The sequence below is a fragment of the Ambystoma mexicanum genome, chromosome 6p, assembly GCF_040938575.1.
Source record: "Ambystoma mexicanum isolate Mex_15411 chromosome 6p, UKY_AmexF1_1, whole genome shotgun sequence".
NCBI lineage: Eukaryota > Metazoa > Chordata > Amphibia > Caudata > Ambystomatidae > Ambystoma > Ambystoma mexicanum.
Genome location: NC_090935.1, coordinates 78,402,302 through 78,424,604, shown reverse-complemented (window position 1 = coordinate 78,424,604; position 22,303 = coordinate 78,402,302). Strand labels below are relative to the sequence as shown.

Here is a 22,303-nt window from a genome sequence, read left to right as displayed (position 1 = left end):
CAAACTTTTTCAAAAAATTCAGAGTGGGCCATATACTTTTTTTGCAAAGTTTGGTGAGGATTCGTCCAGGGAGAGCGAATTTACTGTGGCTGTGTAATAATCCATTGGAATAATTTATCATTTTACTATGTAATAGTTAGTTGCTGGCAATCAAGCCCCCTTGAAGTTTGTTGAGATGTTAGTTCTTGCTTGGCAACAGTTCCGTTCGATACTGCCATAAACATATACTCTCCTCGGATATATAGACATCCTTGCAGCTTATTTAACTTCTTACTTGGGACTCCGTATCATAAAACATTTTTTATTAAACATTTCTTGTCCATTCTCCGGAGTATTGTCAACATATACAAGTAGTACCCTTATATATAACTTCTTATCTCCATTGGACCCCTGATTATTCTACTATAATATAAACTATTCCAATATGGAGGTCCAGTAGACACGTAAGATCTAGGTCCCTTTAGAAACTTTACAAACTTTTCAAAACTTTACAAACATGGAGGGGTGGATTCTCGGCATCAAGCGTTTCCAAGGTAACGATCGTGCAGGGATTTTCCACGCCGGTTTGAACTGCAAGCAGCTCGTATTCTCTGAAGTTGGATAATGAAGGTATGTGCTATACAGACATCACAGCACTCATAACACGAGTTTACATCTGTCCAGACACTAGTATTAACGTAATTATACCACTCTTTACATTACACAGCTGACTTTGTGAATCTGATCACGGCCAACACACGGCACCCGCGTTATAGACGCGTTAACATACCCAAGGCAACGGACACAGGGACTTCTACAATGCTGAAGCTTATTACGATGATGTACTTCCACCTTTCTTTTCTTATCCATTATTGGATTGGATTATGTACATTTATCTAATGTATCTGTTTTCTTTGACCAGTAGTCACCATACTTCATGGACATGTGAACCGTGCTATAATAATACACAGTATTCATATATCACCGTAGAACACTAAGAGATTATTACTACTTCTTGCCAGGAGACTCACAGCAAGGTAATGTTCAGTGTCCATTATCATTGTACTAATATATAAAACTGCAACATATGTTGGCAGGTGTCACTATATATTTTCGTATTGAATATTCATTCCATTGAATTTAAAATAGGACTCCAACCATGGTTGAAAGTTATTTGTCTGACAGTCATCTACAGCCTCTCACTTCTCACACTCCAATACCCTTTGGGACTCAATTTGTCTCTCTCTAATTCTTGCCTCTATACCCTCTTGCTAAGAGCACCTGAATTATACTTGAGGCCAAGGAGAACTTTCTTAATTGTCCCAGAACATCGCCACATGATTGGTCCTAATTAAGGCTTCATCGCTATGCATCTGACTATCGCACTTATAACTGTGTTAATATTTGTCCTGTATGAATACTAGCTTACTTTTTTTTTCTATGTTTTCTTTGAATTTTTTTGATTAGTCCAATCAGGCCCATTTGAAGAAGAGGTAATCCTCGAAACGCGCCAGCCAAATTATTCATTGGACATCACCATTGGCATTATGTGTTTTCCATCGCATCTAACTACATTGTATAGAATAAATGATTGTTTTTAAGTGTGAATGCCTTTTTCCATTATGTTCTCCAAATTACAATTTAAATGGCATTAGATTTTTGAATATCTAAACACTTGAACGTCCATAGGACATATGAAATAAGTTTGCAGGGGACAGGGGATCCCAAATTTAGGTCCTCGTACTCTCTACTTCAAGGAAAAGAGTATTACCAGTGGTTGACAAAGAAACGTGATTTCAATGGAAAAACTCTGCATTCTCAGAATTAATGATGTCATTGTTACAGAAGAACATCCCACGTGCGCACACAAAATCAGACATGCTTCTGTTGATGAGACACCTTCCAGCCTCTGACTGGGCACACCAGCCAATACGATTGTTCCATACTCTTCTTGGTGGTATGGTGGAGAAAACCACCTGCGCATAGGGAGAAAACCTCTTCACTGCCTTCATCATCCTCTTCAGTACATGGAACAAATGTGAGCATGCCATGTAACCTAAATGTATGCCACCATAGTGCACGACGACAACATGAACAGTAGCGCTATGGCTAAGTTCTCTGCAAAGAGCATGCATGTCATGGAAACTGGGGACAAGGACAGCATTCCACAAAGCGTCCACTCCTTCCAAACTAAAATCACAAAGGCATCACCAAAAGTCAACACAATGCGTTTTCTCCATGTCTGGCTGCCTCACTAAGCAGAGAAATTAAAATCAGTCTGACCGCCCCTCCTGTGAACCACACCCTCACTACCTCATTGGATAATCTCCACAGTCCCATTTCCATCGGCCAACATGGCGAGAAGCGCAGAATGTTGCACGTGCGCTTCCCAAGTAGCGCGAGGGCCACGCCAGAGTTAAGCAGGAGCAGTCCTTCTTCCCTTTCCACTATTTCTTGTACAGCACTACCTCATTGGGTACTGTTAAATAGTCAAACGCATCCACCAATCACATGCAAGATGTCTTCATGTGACACCGTCAGTTGTGTACAACACTTCACATGTACTGTTACACATTCAGATTGCAAGTGTTGTGTCAATGTGTCATTCGAAAGCGCGAGCAGTAGAAAGTTTAGTAAAAGTACGCAAGATTTCTGCATCCACATACATGCACATGGGGACCCATCACCAGAAAGTAGGAATACTTTTTCAACAGTATGTGTGCAACTCTCTTGTGAGTGCCTGTGAGCACGGTGTCTGGCACTGAACATCCATTACATACTTACCAAACACACTGTTTTTTCTCCCAGCACCTACCATCAAGTGGCACCTGAATGGTATATGCGTTCAACATTTCCATTTACCCATATCACCCATTGCAGTATCCAAACATAAACTCTCTTTTCTCCTTACGACAATGCTACAATTTACTTTCCACACTAACCCATTTACGACATACGTGGTACAAATTTTGCACCAAAAGCAGCCCTGAATGGTGGTACAAATATCGCACCAAAAGCAGCCTTGAATGAATCTTATCAACCTAAACCAAGGTGACAGAAGCTCACTATATCTACAGATGTGGTTCTCGCTAGCATGGACTATTGCAACAGCCTCTTTCTAAATATGCCTGCTTGTACTCTCCACCCTCTACAATTCACCCAGAACAGGCGTACGCAACTTCTCCTTGCCCTGAAGCCAAGGGATTGTATCTCTCCGGGACTCAAATGTGTGCACTGGCTCCCAGTGGCTGCAACAAATAGGGTCAAAACCCTCTGCATTATCCACAAGGGGCTTCTGGGACTTGGTCCCTCCACACCTTCTACTCTCAATTCCTAAATATGTTCGTGCTCCAGCTCTTCGCTCATCCACCTCCAACTTCCTCAGGGTCAGTCACTTCTCCAAACAAGCACTTGGTGGTAATTCTCTTTCTACAGCTGGGGCCTCCCTCTGGAACAGGCTCCCTGGGTCCCTGAAATTTGAGAACCATCTCTGGTCCCGGAACCACCTCAAAACCTTTCCATTTGCTTCTGCTTTTTCTCCTCCTCTCCCCTGCTGAGTTCCTGGCTGAAACGGAGTCTGCACTAGTAACCTGGCCACCCTCTATTCGCACGCCCAGCCCTCCTCCCTCCCGGCAGTAGCACCCCTGAACTGCCTTTCGGGCTACTCCTACACTTGGGGACTGTGTTAGGGAGAATTCTCACAATGTGCTAATTTCGCTTACCTATTGAAACCCCCAGAAACTTTGCTGGAATTCTAGGATTTTATTTTTGTACATGGGAAGAGTGTGAGCCTTTTTTCCCACTCTTCCATGTATTTTGTTGTGTGTTTTACTTTTGTGTTCTTTGGTTATGTAGTTTTAAAACAACACCATGGGCATCATATTTTTCTCTGTGTCACACAGCACCTTCAGTTCAGTGGCACTGGGATGTATTTCAGACTTCTCAAGGTTTAAATACCTTCTCTGGGACTGACTACTGTCTCCCAGAGCAGGGTCGGACTGGGACAAGAAATAGACCCGGTCACCCAAAAAAAAGAGGCCCACCCCTCGCATCAAAAAAGTGGCCCACCCCTTTTCTCACGACCCTTGACCTCCGATGACATCACCGGAAGTGATGTCATTTGACCTCACCCCAAAGTGACATCCCAGGAAGAAATGAAACACAACCTTACACCCCTTGACAAAACAGGAAGTGGCATCAAATAGCATTTACCTAAGTACACTAAATTACTGTGATTCCAAGCAGACGTCCAAGGCTCTTTTTTATAGAACAAATACGCATACAATATTATCCAACCTGTTTTGGTACTCATTTATCGACCTAATAAGGAAGAAAGGATTCTTGTAGAAAAAAAAAACAATATATGCTTTTTCTTTTTTTCTTTCTTCCAAACCGGCCCAGGCATGGCCAGAAACCGCCCCCCACGCCCCAGGGACCATTTCGGCCCGGCCACAGGCCGAAAGGCCTTGGGGCCAATCCGTCGCTGTCCCAGAGCATGTAAAGTTAAATTGACTTTACTAGTCTCTTTAGATTTACTGACCCAGCACACATTACTTGCAATAGAGTGCTGGAGAGGTAGCTTAACTTCCCCTGAGTCAAAACACTCATGTAACAGTGAAATGTTGCCCTTTTCTACTTTAAATGTCTGATGGCAGTGGTTTAGATCAAGCTACCATGATTTTTCCCAACCGCTAACAACGGTAGCTAAAAATCGAGTCAGCCATGTTTTTCAAAAATGGCACCCAAGACCTATCTGTAAAAACTCTGGTCGACTTTTTTCCCCATTTCTTTTAGGAAAGATGCTTCTTGTGTTTGTCTCTGTGCGCCAAACCAGATTTGGTCCCTTTGTTTGTTGGCCTTTGGCGGGCTTCAGTGCTGAAGCCGTCTTCTGGCGCCTGAGTGTCTGGGGTGGACAGGATGTGAGGGATGTGTGGTTAATCTCCTAGGGCACCTGAATGCACTCTGGCGTGATTGGCCGGCTGGCTGTCTGGCAAGGACAGCCACTCTGCTGTGTGAATGACAGCCAGGCTGGAATGAATGAGGGAAAACTGTTTAAAAGCAGGTCTCTGGGACTTGGAAAGCAGAGTCGACCAATGGAACGAAAGAACCGAAGACAAGCTGAAGAAGAGGACTGCTGCAACTCCTGGACGAACGGTGAAGCCCTGCTGCAGGTACAAATTGCCTGAAACTCCCTCGACAGAGAAGGCCTTCGAGGTTAACTTCTTCCCTTGAGTTTGGTGGGAACAACCAACTCGTATGCCACCTGGACACCGTCCCCATCTGGTCGAATTTTCATCAGAGTGCTGTTGAAAACATGATAGCCAGAGGGAAGGAAACCAGCTTGTGGAGTTTAAGGCACTCACACCTTAAACCGATGTCTTGCTAAGCTTTTGGCCTCATCCCTGGGCAGTGCAGGAACTTCCCGACATCCTTCTTCTTGTCCCCACGACGGAAGCTCAGGAACAGCGAGATCTGCTTGAACTGCCAGGAACAACTGCCTCAGCTACAGCTCTTCTTCAATACAAAGGTACTGTGCAAATGCGGTCCGGAAATCTTTTCGCCCATTGCAAAAGTTTGTGGAAACTTTCTCAACTTCGAAGGCTTGTCCTTCCCTAAACATACAACGTGTTCTCTGATTGGCTGGGTTGAAGCGTGAGGTGCGTCGTATTGTTTTGATGCGTCCTCCATCTTGGATCCGCGGACATCCGCAGACAGCGCGGAGACTATCGGGGGGACAAATACAACTTTGGGAAGTGTGTTGGTGTGCAAGAGGGCTTGGGGAGGGTGGGCGAGTAAGAGATGGGTCAATTGCTGTATTTGTTTAGGTGGCAGGTGCCCCTGATGTGTTCACAGCTATCCGCGGTCATATAAAATGCACTTCTGACTATTTTACTTTAGTATGATATGGGTTTTGGGTTGTTAGTAAGTGTTGATTGTATTTAATATCCTGTATAAGTAGCCAATATAGCAGAGTTAAAATTTTTGATTCTATGGGTGTGTTATGCTGCAGTGGTTGTGACCAGGGTCTTGGGTGCATGGCAGAAGGCCGTTTGTGTACTGTTTGATTTGTATAGTTTGTATGTGAAGTTTTGGCTACATCATGCAATTAAGATTGTAGAGTTTGGTAACAAGCATTGCAGTATGACATATCCATGGAAGTAAACATTTTGGATTGTGGTGTATGGTTAGATGTTTGCTTCAGTGGTTGTGTTATGGAGCAGTGTTTGCGAGTTGAATTATTATATATTTATTGTTTGATTTTTTGTAATTGCATATATTTTTTTCATGACTTGGGTAACTGGAGCAGATATTCTTTTTCAATTTCTGTGATAAAAGAAAAGATCATGTTATTGATCCCGTTAGCTATCCCGGGAGGATAGCTCAGCGGCAACGTGCGTGCCTTGAAAGCAAGACGACATAAAGCAACACAGGTTCGATCCCCGGCTCCACGCTTAGAAACCTCTGGGTGTATAAGTGCGTTATAAATACGCAACTAAGAGGAAAAACAATTATTCAACTACAAAACAAACAATTCCTGTAACAGCGCCTCAATGTCTGCGGGCTGTGTGAGCGCTTTAAAAAAAAGCAAGAAAAAAAAAGTGTATGTAGTTCATAATGAGTTGCATAATAGACATTTCTGCATTATTTCTTACCCTCATATTTAGTAGTTTACAAACCAGTGTACTTTGCAATTTGTTCAGTTTCTGAGTTTAATAAATCATTGGGTGTGTGGGAAAGAAAAACCATGCTGGATAAAAAAAAAATCTTTTTTGTTATGGTACACCATATTTCTTTCTTTGTTTTCAGTGTTTATTTGTTGTTTCTGGCTAATGTCCTATCTGTTGGATTGTTGCAGATTTTTTGGGGCAGTTAGATACCTGTTGGCGTATTCTAACTGGTTATAGTTTTTTAATTATATTTTCAAGCTACTCATCTATCTGTTGGGTTGTTGCAAATTTTGTGGCATTTAGATACCTGTTGGCGTATTCTAACTGTTTATAGTTTTCTAATTGAAGTTTTGTTAATGTTAATGCACAGATTAGTTATTAAATTTTGGTTTTAAGAATATGAAATAAGCGTTTATAAGATTTGCTGGTAATCTCTGCTTTAGAGTAATGGTACTATCATTACATTCAAACCATCCACAATTCTTTTTTATGTATGCAGTGTAGTGACCTGCATTGGTTGTGGCTCCTGCGTGGGAGATTATACCTATTGTTGTGAAGGTTTTCTTACCAAGTGATACTTGACCATGTGTGAATCAGTCAGCTTGCAGTTGTTTTTCGTACCATCTGCATTGTAACGTAAAAGCATTAGTATTACGTATTTACTATGTGTTTGTATGTGTAAGGTGGGGCGATTATCTGAATTGCAGGTAGTACATAATCTGCCATGGTTTGCATTTTGTACAAGTTGCTGACATGGAATGGATTCACAGTTAGGTATTGATACATACACAAAGCGTTCATTAGGGATTTGTTCCTGTGTCACATAGTTGCAGATAGTACATGTATGTTTCCACATGTATGAAATCTGCAAGATTTAATTTATAGGTATGTTTTTGTTTTCCAGTACTTGTAGTACATTAGAAATTCTTGTGTATCTTCTTGTGAGTTTATAGTGAATTTCACCATTCCAGCACAGTAGTCCAATTCTTGTCTTATTCCATGAACAGTGTATGTGTTGTCAGGATTGTTGGTTGCATTTCTATGAAAAACTAACATTTGCAAACACAATTGGTCTGTATTGTGTAAGTAAATGTTGTCAATAATTGGTGGCAATTGGAACAGAATATTTATTGCTACATTTGCAAAGCAATTTACACCACTTATATTTGAAAATTTGAATGCCCTGATAGTTCTGCTCGCTGCGCAATAGAGAACCAAGCTGCACCTCACTGAGGAGGCCTAACAAGGCTGAAAAATGTCTGGGGTTGCTTGCGTTTCCATGCAGAGGGGACCTGGCCTAGCAGTTTGGGCGGGGCTGCTACCATTGGTGGCAGTGCCAGACTGATTTGCATATGGCTGGACCCCTTTTGCAATGGTGCAGACAGGCTGAAAAACGGTGGTGTGGAAGATTGCCCAGAGCAACGCCAGTGGTACAGATTCATTCAAAACCTTCCACCCATCACTTTTGTGGTCGCAGTTCTGTGTCCAAGTCATTTCTTCAGAGTGTGTGTTGCTTCTTTGATGAGGTACCTGAGTTACTTTGAGTAGTAGATTTTTCTTTGGTTGTAGTAATTGATGAAGTATTAGCTTCTTTTACTCTCTTTGGAGGATTTGCAATGTGATCATGTTGCATTTCTGTTTGAAGTAGTTTTCTTTTACAATGTTTTGCTTTTTGTGGAACAGGATAGGTTTTTAGATGGGGGTGTACAGTGAACGTAGTCTATTCTATTCTAAAATCAAGGAATATCAGCATTTACTTTACTTGCATCAAAGTTGATTAGAAATAGACCGTCAAGTGAACGTAAGCGTGATAGTGCTACGTAGCTCATGCCTTTTTTAAGGACTGTATTCAAGGTTAAGTTTAAGCATTACTCTACAGTTCAATATTTTTTCCAAACCAGCTGTGTTGGAGATAGAGTTTTCTAAGGTATTTAGTCTTGTTGTGGCTTGTTGACACATGGGTAGTGTCATACCATGTACGTCCAGTTTGTCTGTGGAGCAAATTTCAATTATTGTTTGCATTTCTTTTTTCAACATTGTTTCATTGAATTTTTAACAGCTTGCAAGTGTTGGCATCAAGGACATACAATTGACATTTTTGTGTGCTAATTAGTCCATGACATCAGTAGCACATGAGTTATGGCCATAGAGTGCATGGATGTGCCGGGTTTTTAATATTGATTGTGCTTCTTGAGATAGTACACCAACTCTAATATTTTTTTAAATGTTGGCATATGTGAGGTCTGCAGACTGGCACCTGTTTTCTGTTAATTATCTGTATTGGAAATGTTGCCAAAGGTTGACATTTCCTATGCTGCAAACAGTTTTATGGCAGAGTTTGTGCCCTAAGGTTTTAAAAATAGGTTCACCTTTCACTGGTGTCAACTGAAGATCTCTGAAAACAATAATGTGTTTTTGTAGTCTGTTTTGAGTACTTCTTGTAATCTGAGATAAATCAAAGCCAACATTAGGTTGGAGATCATGCTCACTTCATCTATTAGTAGCATTTTCATTTGTTTTAAAACTCTGCATAGTTCCATTGCAGCTTCTGTTGAAAGTTTGTAATAATCACATTTGTTTTGGTGTTCTACTGGAAGGAGTAGTAATCGGTGTAAAGTGACACTGCCTATGTTATAGGCAGCTAAAACTGTGGGAGCAGTTACAACAGCTGACAGCTTGTTGTCAATTGTTGAAGGAACTTGCTGATGATTTTGATTAAGAATGTTTTTCCTGAACCAGCTTGTCCACTGACGTATAGTAGTAGAGGTTTGTATTTTTCGCAGGTACACTTTTTATTTTCATGTTGCACACCATATGCAATTTCTTTTGTTACTTCTTGAAAAATGCTACGCTGCTCATTATTCAGTTTTGATTTTGGTACAGTTAAGTCTTCTGTATCTTCTTCATAGTTACAGTTGGTGTTTTCTACTTCTGGCATAGCTAATTCTGTCTCATTTGCTATTAGTGGCTGTCCCAGTGGTTCTTGGCTTTCTGTTATAGAAGGTTGACTACTGTCGGGAGTTTCCTTATCTAGTTGGGTGTTTCCTTATCTAGTTGGGTCTGGAGTTCTTCTTCATGTTGCTGTTCATTGTGCAACATTGTTTTGTACTGTGTAAAGTTTACATCTGTTATAGTGCTTTCATTTGCTTTGAAAGCGTCTTCATAGGAGTCATAGATATCTAGTAACTCTTCTTCTTTTCTCCATGGTTTAAAACGTTGTAGCAGGGACATGTAATATAGTTCTTTTTGTTGAGGAGTTTTTAATGACAATTTGATATGATTAACTAATCTTCGTTTGCTAAGTTTCACTAAGCTGCCTTCACAGTTTGTCACTCTGTATCTACCTTTGTTTTCATATGGTTTCATTTTATTTTTGTATGTGAAGTTTTGGGCTATGTGTTATAGACACATGGTTTCCAAAGTGGTTCTCCTGTTTGGGTAGTATGTGTCTAGTAAATTGTCTTTCAAAATGTCTTGGCTGTTGGGATCATTTTTGGCTATTGTTTCTATGTCCTCGTATGATTTGAGAACTCTTTTTCTAGATTTGGCAGGACCAAGATTTAGCCATACTATATTTTCAGATTTTCCATAAAAAGCAGTATGGGTTAAATGGTCTGCAGCTTCATAGCAGCCACATTCTCTATGAGAAAGCATTTTTATGCCTAAGCTGTACAATTTCTGAGACAGTGTTTTGTCCGATGATAGGTCACTGCAGAGGTCTTGAAGCTCTGTTTTTCTGCTTTGGTTAAGTAGGCTGTAACATATCATGCAACTGCAGTGGAATTGGCTGCATTCTACTGCACATCTATGTTTGCATTCCATAAGAGGGCAATAGTTGCATTGTAATCATTGATATATTTTGCTTCTTCTGTTCTTTTTATGTAATATGTGTTCTTAGGTGATTTACCTTTAACACTATGGGCCTCATCACGACTTGGCAGTAATGATGGCGGTATTACCGCCGGCGGTATTAGCCCTACCGCCGAACTCCCCGCTAATAGCACCGGATCACAAGTTCGGCGGTAATGTTAATCCCCATTCCCCATTGAGCGCATTCAGGAATGCCCCATGCCCCATTGGGCTCAATGGGGAAATTTCACACTAATACCACCGGTGGATTTCCCGCCGGCGGTATGAGCGTGAATTTTCAGCGGATTTCACCCCATCTAAGAGCTGGGGTAAAATCTGCCGAAGTCCTGATTTGGCTGACCCTTAAATCCGGCTGTAATAGCGCTACTGCCAAATGTAAGGGTTACCGCCAAAGTCATGATGAGGCCCTATGTCTAACTGAAGACATGAATTTGTTTACTTGACCTGTTGCTGTAACTGGTCTAGGGAAACCAAAGCTGCATTTGGTGTAGTATTTCCCTTTGTTTTGTATTTGCGACAACAATGTTTCCCACATTTGTGTCTTTGAAATTGTAAATGTGTGCATGAAGATCACTATTTGTTGTTTGTGAAGGAATTTCACAAGTGACATATTTTTCGATAAACTGTAAACCAGTGGCACAACTTAATGTAACAAACCACGTGGGTGGGCCAAGGTTTCTTATCATACAACGTACATCTCAGTGATGTCAGAACCAGTATTCTGTTGTACCACACATGTTTGCTAACAGATTTGTAACGCTTGATTGTGGACCCTCATCTTTTTCTTGCACTTTTTGTACTAATTGCATAGCTGACATATTTTGAAAATGGGTTCCTGATTTCAATGTGTGTGCAACTCCGTAGCATAGAGTTGCTAGTTCACTTTCAAAGAGTAGGTGGAATATGTATTCCACATTTTGTCTAAATCTGGGATCTTCAGAATACATTCATAACGAGCAGTATTCTCATGCTGTTATCAGAGTTGGTCTATCATCGTACCTTCCTCCTTTCCCAGTAGGAAAGAGTAGAGGAAAAGCATGTGCTTCAATACTTTTTTCCCATATGCTGATTGGTGATCCTTTAGTTTGTCGCATTTGGTACTTTTCTAGTGCATCATCTATGGCGTCTTTAGAGTGTAATGGATGAATTGTATAATGGTCTAAAATATTGCATACTGTAGCAGTATCTAGAAGTTCAAATTGACCAGTTTCTGGTGACTCTTGAATTATTTCAGTGGTTTCCCTCAGGTTTTCTTCAATATTAATTTCTTTGGAGTTTTCATTATTGTCTTTTAGATATTGCAAGTCTTGTCTAACTTTATGTAAGTCTATGTTGTTGCCAATTTTTTTTGTCTTTTGTATGTATACCATTTACTAAGACAATTAAAGATTGATCTTTGGGCCGTTGCACTCCCAGAGACTGTACATTTTCTTTCAGATCTAATGGTAAATAAACTTCTTTGCCATGAATGTCTTTCACTAACAGGTAGGTAATTTTGCTGTTTTTGGTTGAAGGCGTATTATTGCTTGAAATCGGTGCACTGTTTGAATTATGATGCTCTCATATAAATTGAGTTGTTGGAGGGGTTTCGGTAGTGGAAATAATTCCAAGTTATTTGTGATAGCACGTGACAGAGTTTGGTTGTTGTCAAGTTTTGCAGAGCAGTAACTGCAAAGTATTAAGGGGTCAGTAATTTCATATTTGTTTTCTGCTATAAGGTAGAGAGGTAATTCAAACCATTTGGATTCTTCATTGTTTTCTATTTTGTGTGTTATGTCTACAGTTTTTGTGCTACTTTTATAAAAAGTTCTGCGGCAACACACACACACATGGTTTGGTACTCAGTGGAGGTACTTTAAAATGTTAGTATTTGTTTTTTTATATGTGTGTAGTAGAAGGTTGCCATTTGTAGAATTGTTCCTAGTCTGTTGTAAAGCTATTGCATTTTGTAAGTGGCTTTCACTTCCAAAATATTTTCTCTGGATATGCTCTATTTCTTCGAGTAGGTCTTTGGCTGTGCCATGTAGAACATTGTTATTTAAATTGCCTAATGCTAAAGCTGGACTTTTAGCATAGTACAGTTTATGGACTAGATTTCTTATAGTTGAATGATGTGTTGATATCATGATGGACGGTGCTTTTGCAAATAGGTCCTGAAATGCAGGCTAATGAATGTCCTTGTAGTCCTTTGTATTTGCGCACTGAACAGGTATCCATATTTTGTAGTAGTTACATTTTGAATTTGTCTTTGCCTTTCACATACTGATTGAGGAACTGGCGTAAAGATTTGAAAGATTTTTTGTCAATGTTACACATTGACGTGCATGGTCATTTGTACACTGGATGTTTTGGTTCAGTCGGATGGAGGTTTCTGGGGACATTTTTGTAAGCAGCATTTCTTGTTCCATTATGGTTTTTCACACCCTCGTCCACTGCTATGTATGGCAATTGTGTTTGTTTGCTTTTGTTTGTATGCTCCTTCATTGAAATATGGTTCTGTGCTTGTGGTGTGACTCCATTCACCTCCACAGATATTTAAGAAGTTATTTTTGTTGACATTCCGTTTATTGAGAAGTCTTTTTTGTAGTTTAGTCGTTAGTTTTGTTAATGGTTTCATTCTGTTTAACACTAAAATAAATAACTTCCTTTTGAGAAGGATTGCACTGTCTATGAGAGCTTCTAAGATTTATTTTCTACGGTAGGTTTTAAGGGTTGTGCATGATTTCTCTCCATTTTTTATAAGATTCTGAGGGACTCTGTGGCGGAACATTTTTTGTAAAATACTTTTTTTGGTATGGTTACTTGCCACTACATCAAGATTTATAGGAGCAGTTTTAGCAGTAGTGGTAGCTGAATTCTTGTTTAAAAAAAATAATAATAATAATTTTATACAATCAAACAACAATACAAACCAAACATGCAGTGCAATTTGTAACAGCTTCATGAAACACATATAGGCCCTCATTACAACGCCGGTGCTAAACCATGGCGCTATTAGCACTATGGTTGGTGCCGGTGTTGTAACGAGTCCGCCATGGTGGAATGGGGAAATACCGCCCCATTCCAAGGTTGACAGGGCGGTATTTCCCCATTTCACCATGGCCCTTCCCCATTCCCATTTTCGCCCCATAGGGCTCAATGAGACTGGGGAAGGCGCTAAGTACGTAATAAGCACAGAGGTCCCTTTGTGGCACCCTACTTTAACGCCGTTAAGGTCGGGTCCCGCAAAGGGACCTCGTAATCAGGCGTTAAGGGTTTAACGGCGCTGACACCTTTTACGGCGACGTTAAACCCTTAACGCCAGGGTCGTAATGACCCCATAGTCTTTAATCACTGCCCCCCCTTTATGAGCCTGTTTGTTCTTCACATTCAATATCTGCTTCGCTTGGCTGGGTTTCGCTGCCCTCGGATTCTGTTGGATCCGATATTATTCCAAACATTTCCATTATAAATGATTTCCATGCCATCAGAGAGCCCACATCTTCCTCCCCTCCTGTGCTGCTCGCCTCATGCCATTCTATCGTTTCAGCCTCCGCCCATTTCTGCAACTCTTTCCACCATATTTCAACCCGTGGCTTATAACACTTCTTCCATCCCATAGCAATCCTTCGTTTTGCAAGCACATATGGTAAATCTTTCAATTTCCCCACGTGCTTAAGTTTCTGTGATCTGGGGAACCCTCCCAGCAAGCAGGCCCAGGTTGTGTCTATGACTAGCGTGACCGCTTTCTCCGCTAGTTTTTGTGCCACTTCGCCCCAGAAGCATTCTATTACCGGGCATGACCAAAACATATGTGTCATATCGGCGTTCTCCTCGTCGCACTTAGGACAAGCCTGGCAGCCAGAGTTTTTAAACTTTGATATCCTCAGTGGGGTCATGTACGCCCTGTGCGTTACATTTAGTTGTATTTGTTTTAATCTTGCATTTCTTGAAACCTTCTTGTGGTATCCCAAGGCACGTTCCCACATCCCATCCTCTATCGGGGCTCCCACCTCCGTTTCCCATTCCATTCTCAAATGTACCATTTCCTTCCCGACCTTAGTCATCACCATCTCATACAATCTAGAGATCTCGTGCCCCCCTTCCGATATGTCATATATTACCCCAATATTAGCATCTGGTTCCCCCATCAAAATTATTGCCGGCCACGTCTTCCGAATTTTCTGCACTATTTTGTGATGCGTAACATATTGACCTATATGTAATCCAGCTACTTCCCCAAGTCCTTCAAAGTCCTTAATGGTCCCTTCTTGCCATATGTCCCCCAACGTAACCAGCCCCACCGATTCCCAGTAGGTCCTAACGATCACCCTCAACTGCTCATCTCCCCCTGCCAGTACCGCCAGCGGTATCTGCGAGGAGCATGGGAATGGGTCCCCCATCATCCGACAAGTATGACGCCACATTTCCCACCCAAGCATCATCATCCAAGGGCGCTCTTTCATTTCTGACTCAGGCAGCCAGAATATTTCCTTTAAGTAAAATGGGGTACAGTTCTGCCCAAACAACCTGTGTTCAGGGGTCTCTTCATCAGAGAGCCACTCGGCTACATATTGCAGTTGACCTGCTACATAGTAAGCTTCAAAATTAGGCAGTTTGATACCTCCTTTTTCATGGGAATTCTGCAACTTCCATAGCGCCACTCTATTCCAGCTACCCTGCCACAGAAAGTCCCTACACATACTCTTCAGCTTAACAAAGAACTTCTAAGGTATCATATATGGAATGTTACTGAAATAATGCAACAGCCTAGGTAAGACCACCATCTTAAGCATTGCTCCTCGTCCCATCATTGCTAAGGGCAACTTCTCCCAAAACTTCATGCATTTCCTGATTTCCTAATGCTATCTCGGTGTTACACCTATGTTCCTCTTCTGCCGTATGGTACAAGTCTATCCCAAGGTACCGGAAAGAGCTCACCGCCCACGGGATTTGTAGCACCGGCAGCCTCTCTATAGGGGTTCCCACATAGCCACCTAGTGGGAATATGCTAGATTTTTGGGGGTTCACTGCTATACCAGACAGCCTAGCATACCTCTCCAGCACTTCCAAAATGTATTGAAGATTTTCTTCCGGGTATTTCAGATATAAAAGCAAATCATCTGCGTACAAGGATATCAAGTGTCGCTCCCCCCCTACCTCAATACCTATCATATCGTATTGTTGCCTAAGGCATATCGCTAGGGGCTCTAGGGCTAAAATGTAAAGCATCGGGGACCAGGGGCATCCCTGTCTGGTACCTCTAAGTTGCCATCTCTCAGATATCATTGATCCTGTTTGAAATCTGGCCAGCGGCTCACTGTATAACATCTTCGCCCATTTGATATAATCTGGCCCTATTCCATATCCTTTCAGGGCCGCCAACAGCCACGGCCACTTAACCGAGTCGAACGCTTTAACTGCGTCTAGTGACACAATCGCCATTTCGCCCTCACCCCTGCTTCCCCATTCGACCACTAGTTGAAGTCGCCTGTGGTTGTGAGTTATGTTTCTATTCAGGACATAGCCCGTTTGATCTGGATGGATTAATTTGTCAATTACTCTCTGCAATCTGTTTGCCAGGACAGCTGTCAGTTTCTTACTGTCCTGTTTTAGCATCGACAAGGGCCTGTAGGAGCCACAACGATGCCCTGGTTTATTGGGCTTGGGGAGCGGTACTATGATCGCTTCTCTGAGCGATTCCGGCAACCGTACCACCTCAAACGCTTCATTAAACATTTCTAGCATTGGGGGGAGCATTTCCACTTTATACACTTTATAAAATTCACTAGGGAACCCGTCTGCTCCCGGAGTTTTGCTAGTGGGCAACTGCCTCACAACCTCTTCCAATTCCTCCAAGGTAATTGGTGCGTCCAGCTCTTCCCTTTCTTCTTTACTTATCTTGGGCAGTCCTATATCTTCTAGTGTTTCAATTATCTCCTCTTGGTTGCCTTTCTCCTTATCCTCATATAGCACCCTGTAATACTCCGCAAATTCCTCGTTGACTCCTTCTTGGGTATCCACTTCCTCGCCATCCTCTCTAGTTATGGTCTTAATCGGGGGTCTAGGGGTTTCATTCTTTTATAACCACGCCAGGAGCCGGCCCGTTTTATCACCCCCTGCATGCTGTCTCTCTATGTACTTTTTATAATTGAGGTTGCAGAGCCTTTCCCAGTGTTCTGCGCACTGCTGCTGTAATTTGAGTACTAGTTCCGTATCTGCACTGCCTCTTCCCAGTGCTCTTTCTAATTCATCCTCTGCTCTTTGTAAGTCAGCTATTACTCCACCCTGCAATCTCCTTGATTTAGATATGGCAACCCCTCACATCACCACCTTAAAGGCCTCCCATAGTGTCAACACTGCCAGTATTCACCTCAAAATAGTTCATAATCTCATCTCTTATGTCCTTCCTAAAGACTGGATCCTTGAGTGCCTCTGCACGGAGGCGCCATGTTGGAATCCGTGCCCTCAGGGGCAATATTGCCATCCGAGGACCAGGGGCGAGTGATCCGAGAGGACCCTCACCTTATATTCTATATGGGTACTCTCTGTCATCACATCTGAAGTGGCGAAGACATAGTCAAGTCTTTTTTGCAGTTGCTGCGGGCCGAAAAATGTGAATATTGTCTCTCATTGGGATGTTTTGTTCTCCAAACGTCTACCAAGCCAAAATCGTCTAGCAACATCTGCAATGCTTTGGCCGCTGGGGTGGGCTTATCAATCCTATCATCCAACCTGTCTATCTTAGGATTCATTACACAATTGAAATCCCCACCCTAAATCACTGCACTGCCTAAACACGCACCCAGGGTGGTGCACAGAGTTCTAAAGTATGCCGCCGTGTTTTGGTTAGGGGCATACGTATTCACAATGCATATTTCTCTATTCTCTATCAGCCCTTTCATTATAACCATCCTCCCGTCTGTCCCCACCACTTCCCCGATTAGCTTAAACAGGATGTGCGGTGCCACCCAAACAAGAACTCCCCCAGCATAGGTAGAGTATAATGACCCCACCATGGTCCCTTTCCATTTTCTCCCAACCAGCTCCATTTTCTCTCGCGTCAAATGCGTTTCCTGTAACAGTGCTATATCTATCTTTTGCCTTCTCAAATATAGCATGACCTTATTCCTTTTCAAATAACTTTTAAGTCCTCTGACATTCCACGTTATTACCTTAAGATCCCCCATGGCCCATTAATACTTTTCCTTCTCCCCTCCAGCCAGTCCTTCCCATCCACACAACACAGATTCCTCTCTTTAGTCCGCATAGGCTCTTGTTTAAATTTAAACTCCCCATAACTATATACACACCAAACTCCCCATCTCCCTCCCCTCCCCCCACCCATCCCTTCCCCAACAACACCCTCCCCAACAGTTGCCCAGCTCCATTCCTGGATCTCAGGCATTCCCAGATCTAGTCCTGTTCGCTCTAACCTGTGCTCAGGGCTCAGTAGGGTGAAGTCGCCCTAATGGCCACATATTTCGGGGTAAGTTGACTTCGTCATGTCGCTCCTGTTTTCCAATTCTTACGCTAACTATTAATGCTACATAGCTGTCACTTGCATCTTACCCACTATATTCCAGTCCGTGCTGAGCTGAAAGCTCAAATGTCAATCATTGCCCAACCAAACTCTCTTCTCCAGTATACCAGGATCATCTTCCCACTTACCCCTTCAATGTCCTCGGCATAAAATCTTTAATTATCTTGTCCATGCCGGTCATGGTCCGCCTCTTGTTCCGGGCAGCCTTGCAGGTCCAGCCATGTCACCACTTCCTCCGGGGTATAAAAAAAAACACTTTGCTCTTATGTAGCACCTTCATCTTCGCCGGGTACTGAAGCATGTTCCTGATGCCTGCAGCACGCAAACCTCCTCTTGACGGTCATGTAGCTGTATCTCTTCCTTTGCACCAGCATCGAGTAGTCCGGATATGCCGTGACCTTGGTGGATGCTCTCTCTATTGTTCCGCCTTTGCGAAAGTATTCCAGGATCTTCTCTCTATCCCTGTAATTCAAGATCCTTGCGACGATCGGTCTCGGCGGAGCCCCAGGCCGTGGCTTCCTCATTAAGGCGCGATGCGCTCGTTCTACTGTGAACCCCTGTGACAGCTTGTCTGCTTCTATCTCCTGTAGGATCATGTTCTCCACGTAGTTCATGGGGTCCTGGCCCTCTTCCCCGACCACCCGTATGTTATTTCTTCTCGCCCTTCCCTCCGCTTCTTCCACTCGATTCTCGAGATTGGCCACCTGCTGTTTTAGCACATGCACTTCCTTTGTATTATTCGCGCTGATTTCATGTTGGTCTTAACTGCACCTTCCAGCCCACTTGTTCTTTCTGCCAACACCCTAACATCTTGCCTTAACAAAGTGAGTTTGGTTCCTACCATATCAATTTTGTTCTCCAAGGCTGTTCGTAGATCCGCCATTGCCGTCCCCCATTTAGTGCTCAGCTCTGCAATGGCCTCCAGGATCTGGTACTTATCTCCTTCTGGGGCTTCTTCCGCAGGAGTCGCTGCCGTTTTCTGCACTGATGTTGTAGGGGTTCTCTGTGTTTTTGCAAAGACCGCCATTGTGGGTTGTTTGGTCTTGGTTCTTAAGATTTTTATAGACATAGTATCACCCTTCACTCGTGTTTACTCCAGATCCGTATTGAGGTTGTGGCTCCACTGGTTCTCTCGATTGCCGGGGTGCTTTCCTTCTCGCTTGTATTTGTCAAGTCCCCTGAAATTATAACATCAATGGATTGTAGCCTCCCACGTAATACTACTAGCACACAGTGTTTGTTGGCACAGTGTCGCTACAGGGAGGGTTCCGTGCGTAGCTTTTATTATTCTGCAGGCACCACAATCCGCCCCTTCCACTCATATTTTCTGTGCAAGTGTCTTGTACATACGCATAACGTTAGTTCACCTCTGATGCCTGTCGTGTCTTAAGCGGTTTACCCAGAGGTCACAACATCCCTTGCAATTCAAACTTAGTCGTTTGTTCAAAATCGTGGCCTTGGATAGGGTCACCAATTAGGTGTCCAGCACAGCCCATCCAGCCTCTTGCCTTTGCCCAGCCGGGCGGCCCTGATGCAGCATGTTGTTAGCGTAGGCTGTGCGCACCTACACGCACTCTGTATTCGGTCCACATCGTAGAGCTAGCAGTTAATTCCTGTTATCGGGTCAATGCGGCCCCAGTGCGCACCTCTATGCGTCCCGTGCGTGGGCATCCACCCGCTGCCCAAGGCACATGGGATCCCACGGTATGCAGCACGCAAATCTTCACAACCGCCTTGTTCCTTAAGCGGGTGGGGGCTGCTATGCCACGTGATCGCCCGCAGGCACTATTTCGTTTGCAGTCAGTGCACTGCCGTCCCTCCGGCAGCGCTAGACAATGTTCACGCCCTCTGCGTTGGTCCGGCGGAGCGCAGCAGTCACACTAGGCAGCGGAGAGCCGCCTCGACTCACGGCCCCTCTCTGCCAGCGACGCAGCACTCATACGCTGCTTCATTTGTCCCGGCACAGGGTGTCTTTATATCAGCACACAACAGGGCAAAGCGAGTCCTTCAGTGTTTCGGGCAGCCGCCTCGCTCGTTATCCATATGTTCAGCAACAGTTCAACATCTGCAGGGCTACGATGCCGCTCCCTTTGTTGTCCGCCATTTTGGCAACAATGTTTCAATTCCGTCACCGCACGAAAATACAATTATCTTCCGATCTGCAGACTCGGCTGCCTTGCATTTCAGGATTCCTGCTCCATATACTCTCCCACTTCCTTTTCTTCTGTTTCAGGTATCAAGGAGCATGTTAGTAGCATAAATTCATGGATGAAAGACGGATCCACAGGAGCTCTGCACGAAGATGCAACCTAGTCCATGGCTGGTTAGCCACGCCCCCCAGATGAATTCTTGTTCAGCACTTTCTGTTTTGTTTTACATTTTGAAAGAGGAGGCAACGTTTTTGTAATGGAAGCTTGTTTTGTTTCGCTTAAAGACTCTATTAGATCTTTTGTTTGAACTTTTTGTACAAATTCTGCTAGAGATGGATGCTTATTTTGGACACATTTATTTTTATTTGCTCTACTTCTGCGTTGCTTTCTACGGACTTGCTTTTTGGTAGGCATTTGGGGTCTGTTGAAAAAAAAAGTAGGTATGGGTTGGGCTGTTCTGCAATGTATGTGTGCTGTGTGCATGAGTGTCTGAGTATGATGATAACGATGTATGTGGAGGTGTGTCATTGTGCAATGGGCAGCTACAACTAGTTGCGAAGGCTATTCTTGTATTTGTGTGTTACTATACTGGGGTCCGGATGACAATACAAAGTAAGCTAGTGGTGAGGAGAAGCACTAATACTAAATCTAATGGTATAGAATTAAAACAGTTCTTTGTTCTGCAATACTAACATTCTAGGGGCTGATTTATGGAATTTGTGTGCCAGAAAACTTAGATTTGTGTGCCATTCTGCCCGCAAATCCCTGTTTAACAAATGGGGATTTGTGGGCAAAAGGGCCCACAAATCCATGTTTTTCACACACAAATTCCATGAATCAACCCCACAGTGTGTTTGAGTAACAGTTACAACATTATGGTAGTATTGTACTTACTTGTTTTTGTTTGGAATGAGCAGGTTTCTTATGAGTTGTTGTTTGTACTTCAGATGCTGCTACTTTTTAGGAGAGTGCTCTTCACTGCAATTGCAAAAGAAAGAAGTTAGCAATTTTGTGTGTTTATAGCACTGTTGTTAATTTAGACTTTGATTTTTATGTTTTTATAGTATATTGTTGTTTGATAACTGAACATAGTGTGTGCATGCAGTTTCCTTTGACTATGTGCTGCCTTTATATTTTACTTACAATCTGTTAGTTCAACATGCTTTGCAAATGAGTATAATGCTAGGCTGTGTTATTGGATGTTAGGAGATAGAAGAAATAATGATATACTTATTTTGCTCTTTTTATAGGGTAAATGGCAGAAACTATATAGAAAAGCATGGAATGTATGCGTTTGTGAAGGTGTGGGTAATAAAGCAGAAGGATGTGATGTAAAGGCAGTGTTGTTATTTCAGCTGGGAGCTTTTCAATGATAGTGTCTATCTGTGTGAGTGTATAACGATGCATGAATTTATACTGGCTGTGTGTCATTTTATAACACACTACTAAGTGTTGTTCTACAATTATACTGTTATGTCTCCCATCTTTTAATATTAAATTAGACTTTTTTATATAGCTGTGTGTGTAAAAAAAGAATTTAGATAGCAGACAGGTTTGGAAGTGACAGTTGATTATAACAGATGGGAAAAATAACAGTAAATTAATTTTATAGGTTATACTGGTTGAGTGGCAGTTGCTCGGTTTATATGCATTTATAAGAATTGTACATGTACTGTGCATAAAATATGCATACCTGTAGTTAGTATTGTTGCATGTGGATATGCATGCAGATGCAAATAGAAATCTTGGAGACTTGTACAGTAGTTTTTGTAGTAGGGGCTTTCCAATGATATCAGACTTGTACTCAGAGTGATCAACAGTACATTTGAAGTGCTGAACTATGATGATGGAGTTAGATGTAGAGGTCTTGGATGTGATTGGTGGATGGTTGTGTGACTGCTTAGCTGTATCCAATGAGGGAATGTCATAGAGAGTGAAGTGGAAATGGTACAAGGGCTGTCTAAGAGTTATGTGCTCTGGGTAAACCGCAGCTGTCTGCGGACATGGCGTGCCACATCCAGGGTTTTCCAACAAATCCAGCATGGAAAGGGGACTGTAGGGATTAGCCAATCACGTGTTGAGGTTGGGGATTTGTGTTGAAAGAGGCTGTGTGT

The 22,303-nt window shown here is 42.6% G+C and overlaps 1 protein-coding gene across 1 annotated transcript in view; it reads right to left on the bottom strand.

The window, feature by feature from the left end:
• Nucleotides 1-22,303, bottom strand: part of LOC138510676 (vomeronasal type-2 receptor 26-like) — a 236,911-nt gene that overhangs the window by 189,262 nt on the left and 25,346 nt on the right. Inside the window, exons 3-4 of the mRNA XM_069626456.1 lie at nucleotides 18,881-19,042; nucleotides 15,818-16,547 (exon numbers count right to left, since the gene is read on the bottom strand). Of these exons, the coding sequence (XP_069482557.1) occupies nucleotides 15,818-16,547; nucleotides 18,881-19,042 (892 nt within the window). The remainder of the gene's footprint in view (nucleotides 1-15,817; nucleotides 16,548-18,880; nucleotides 19,043-22,303) is intronic.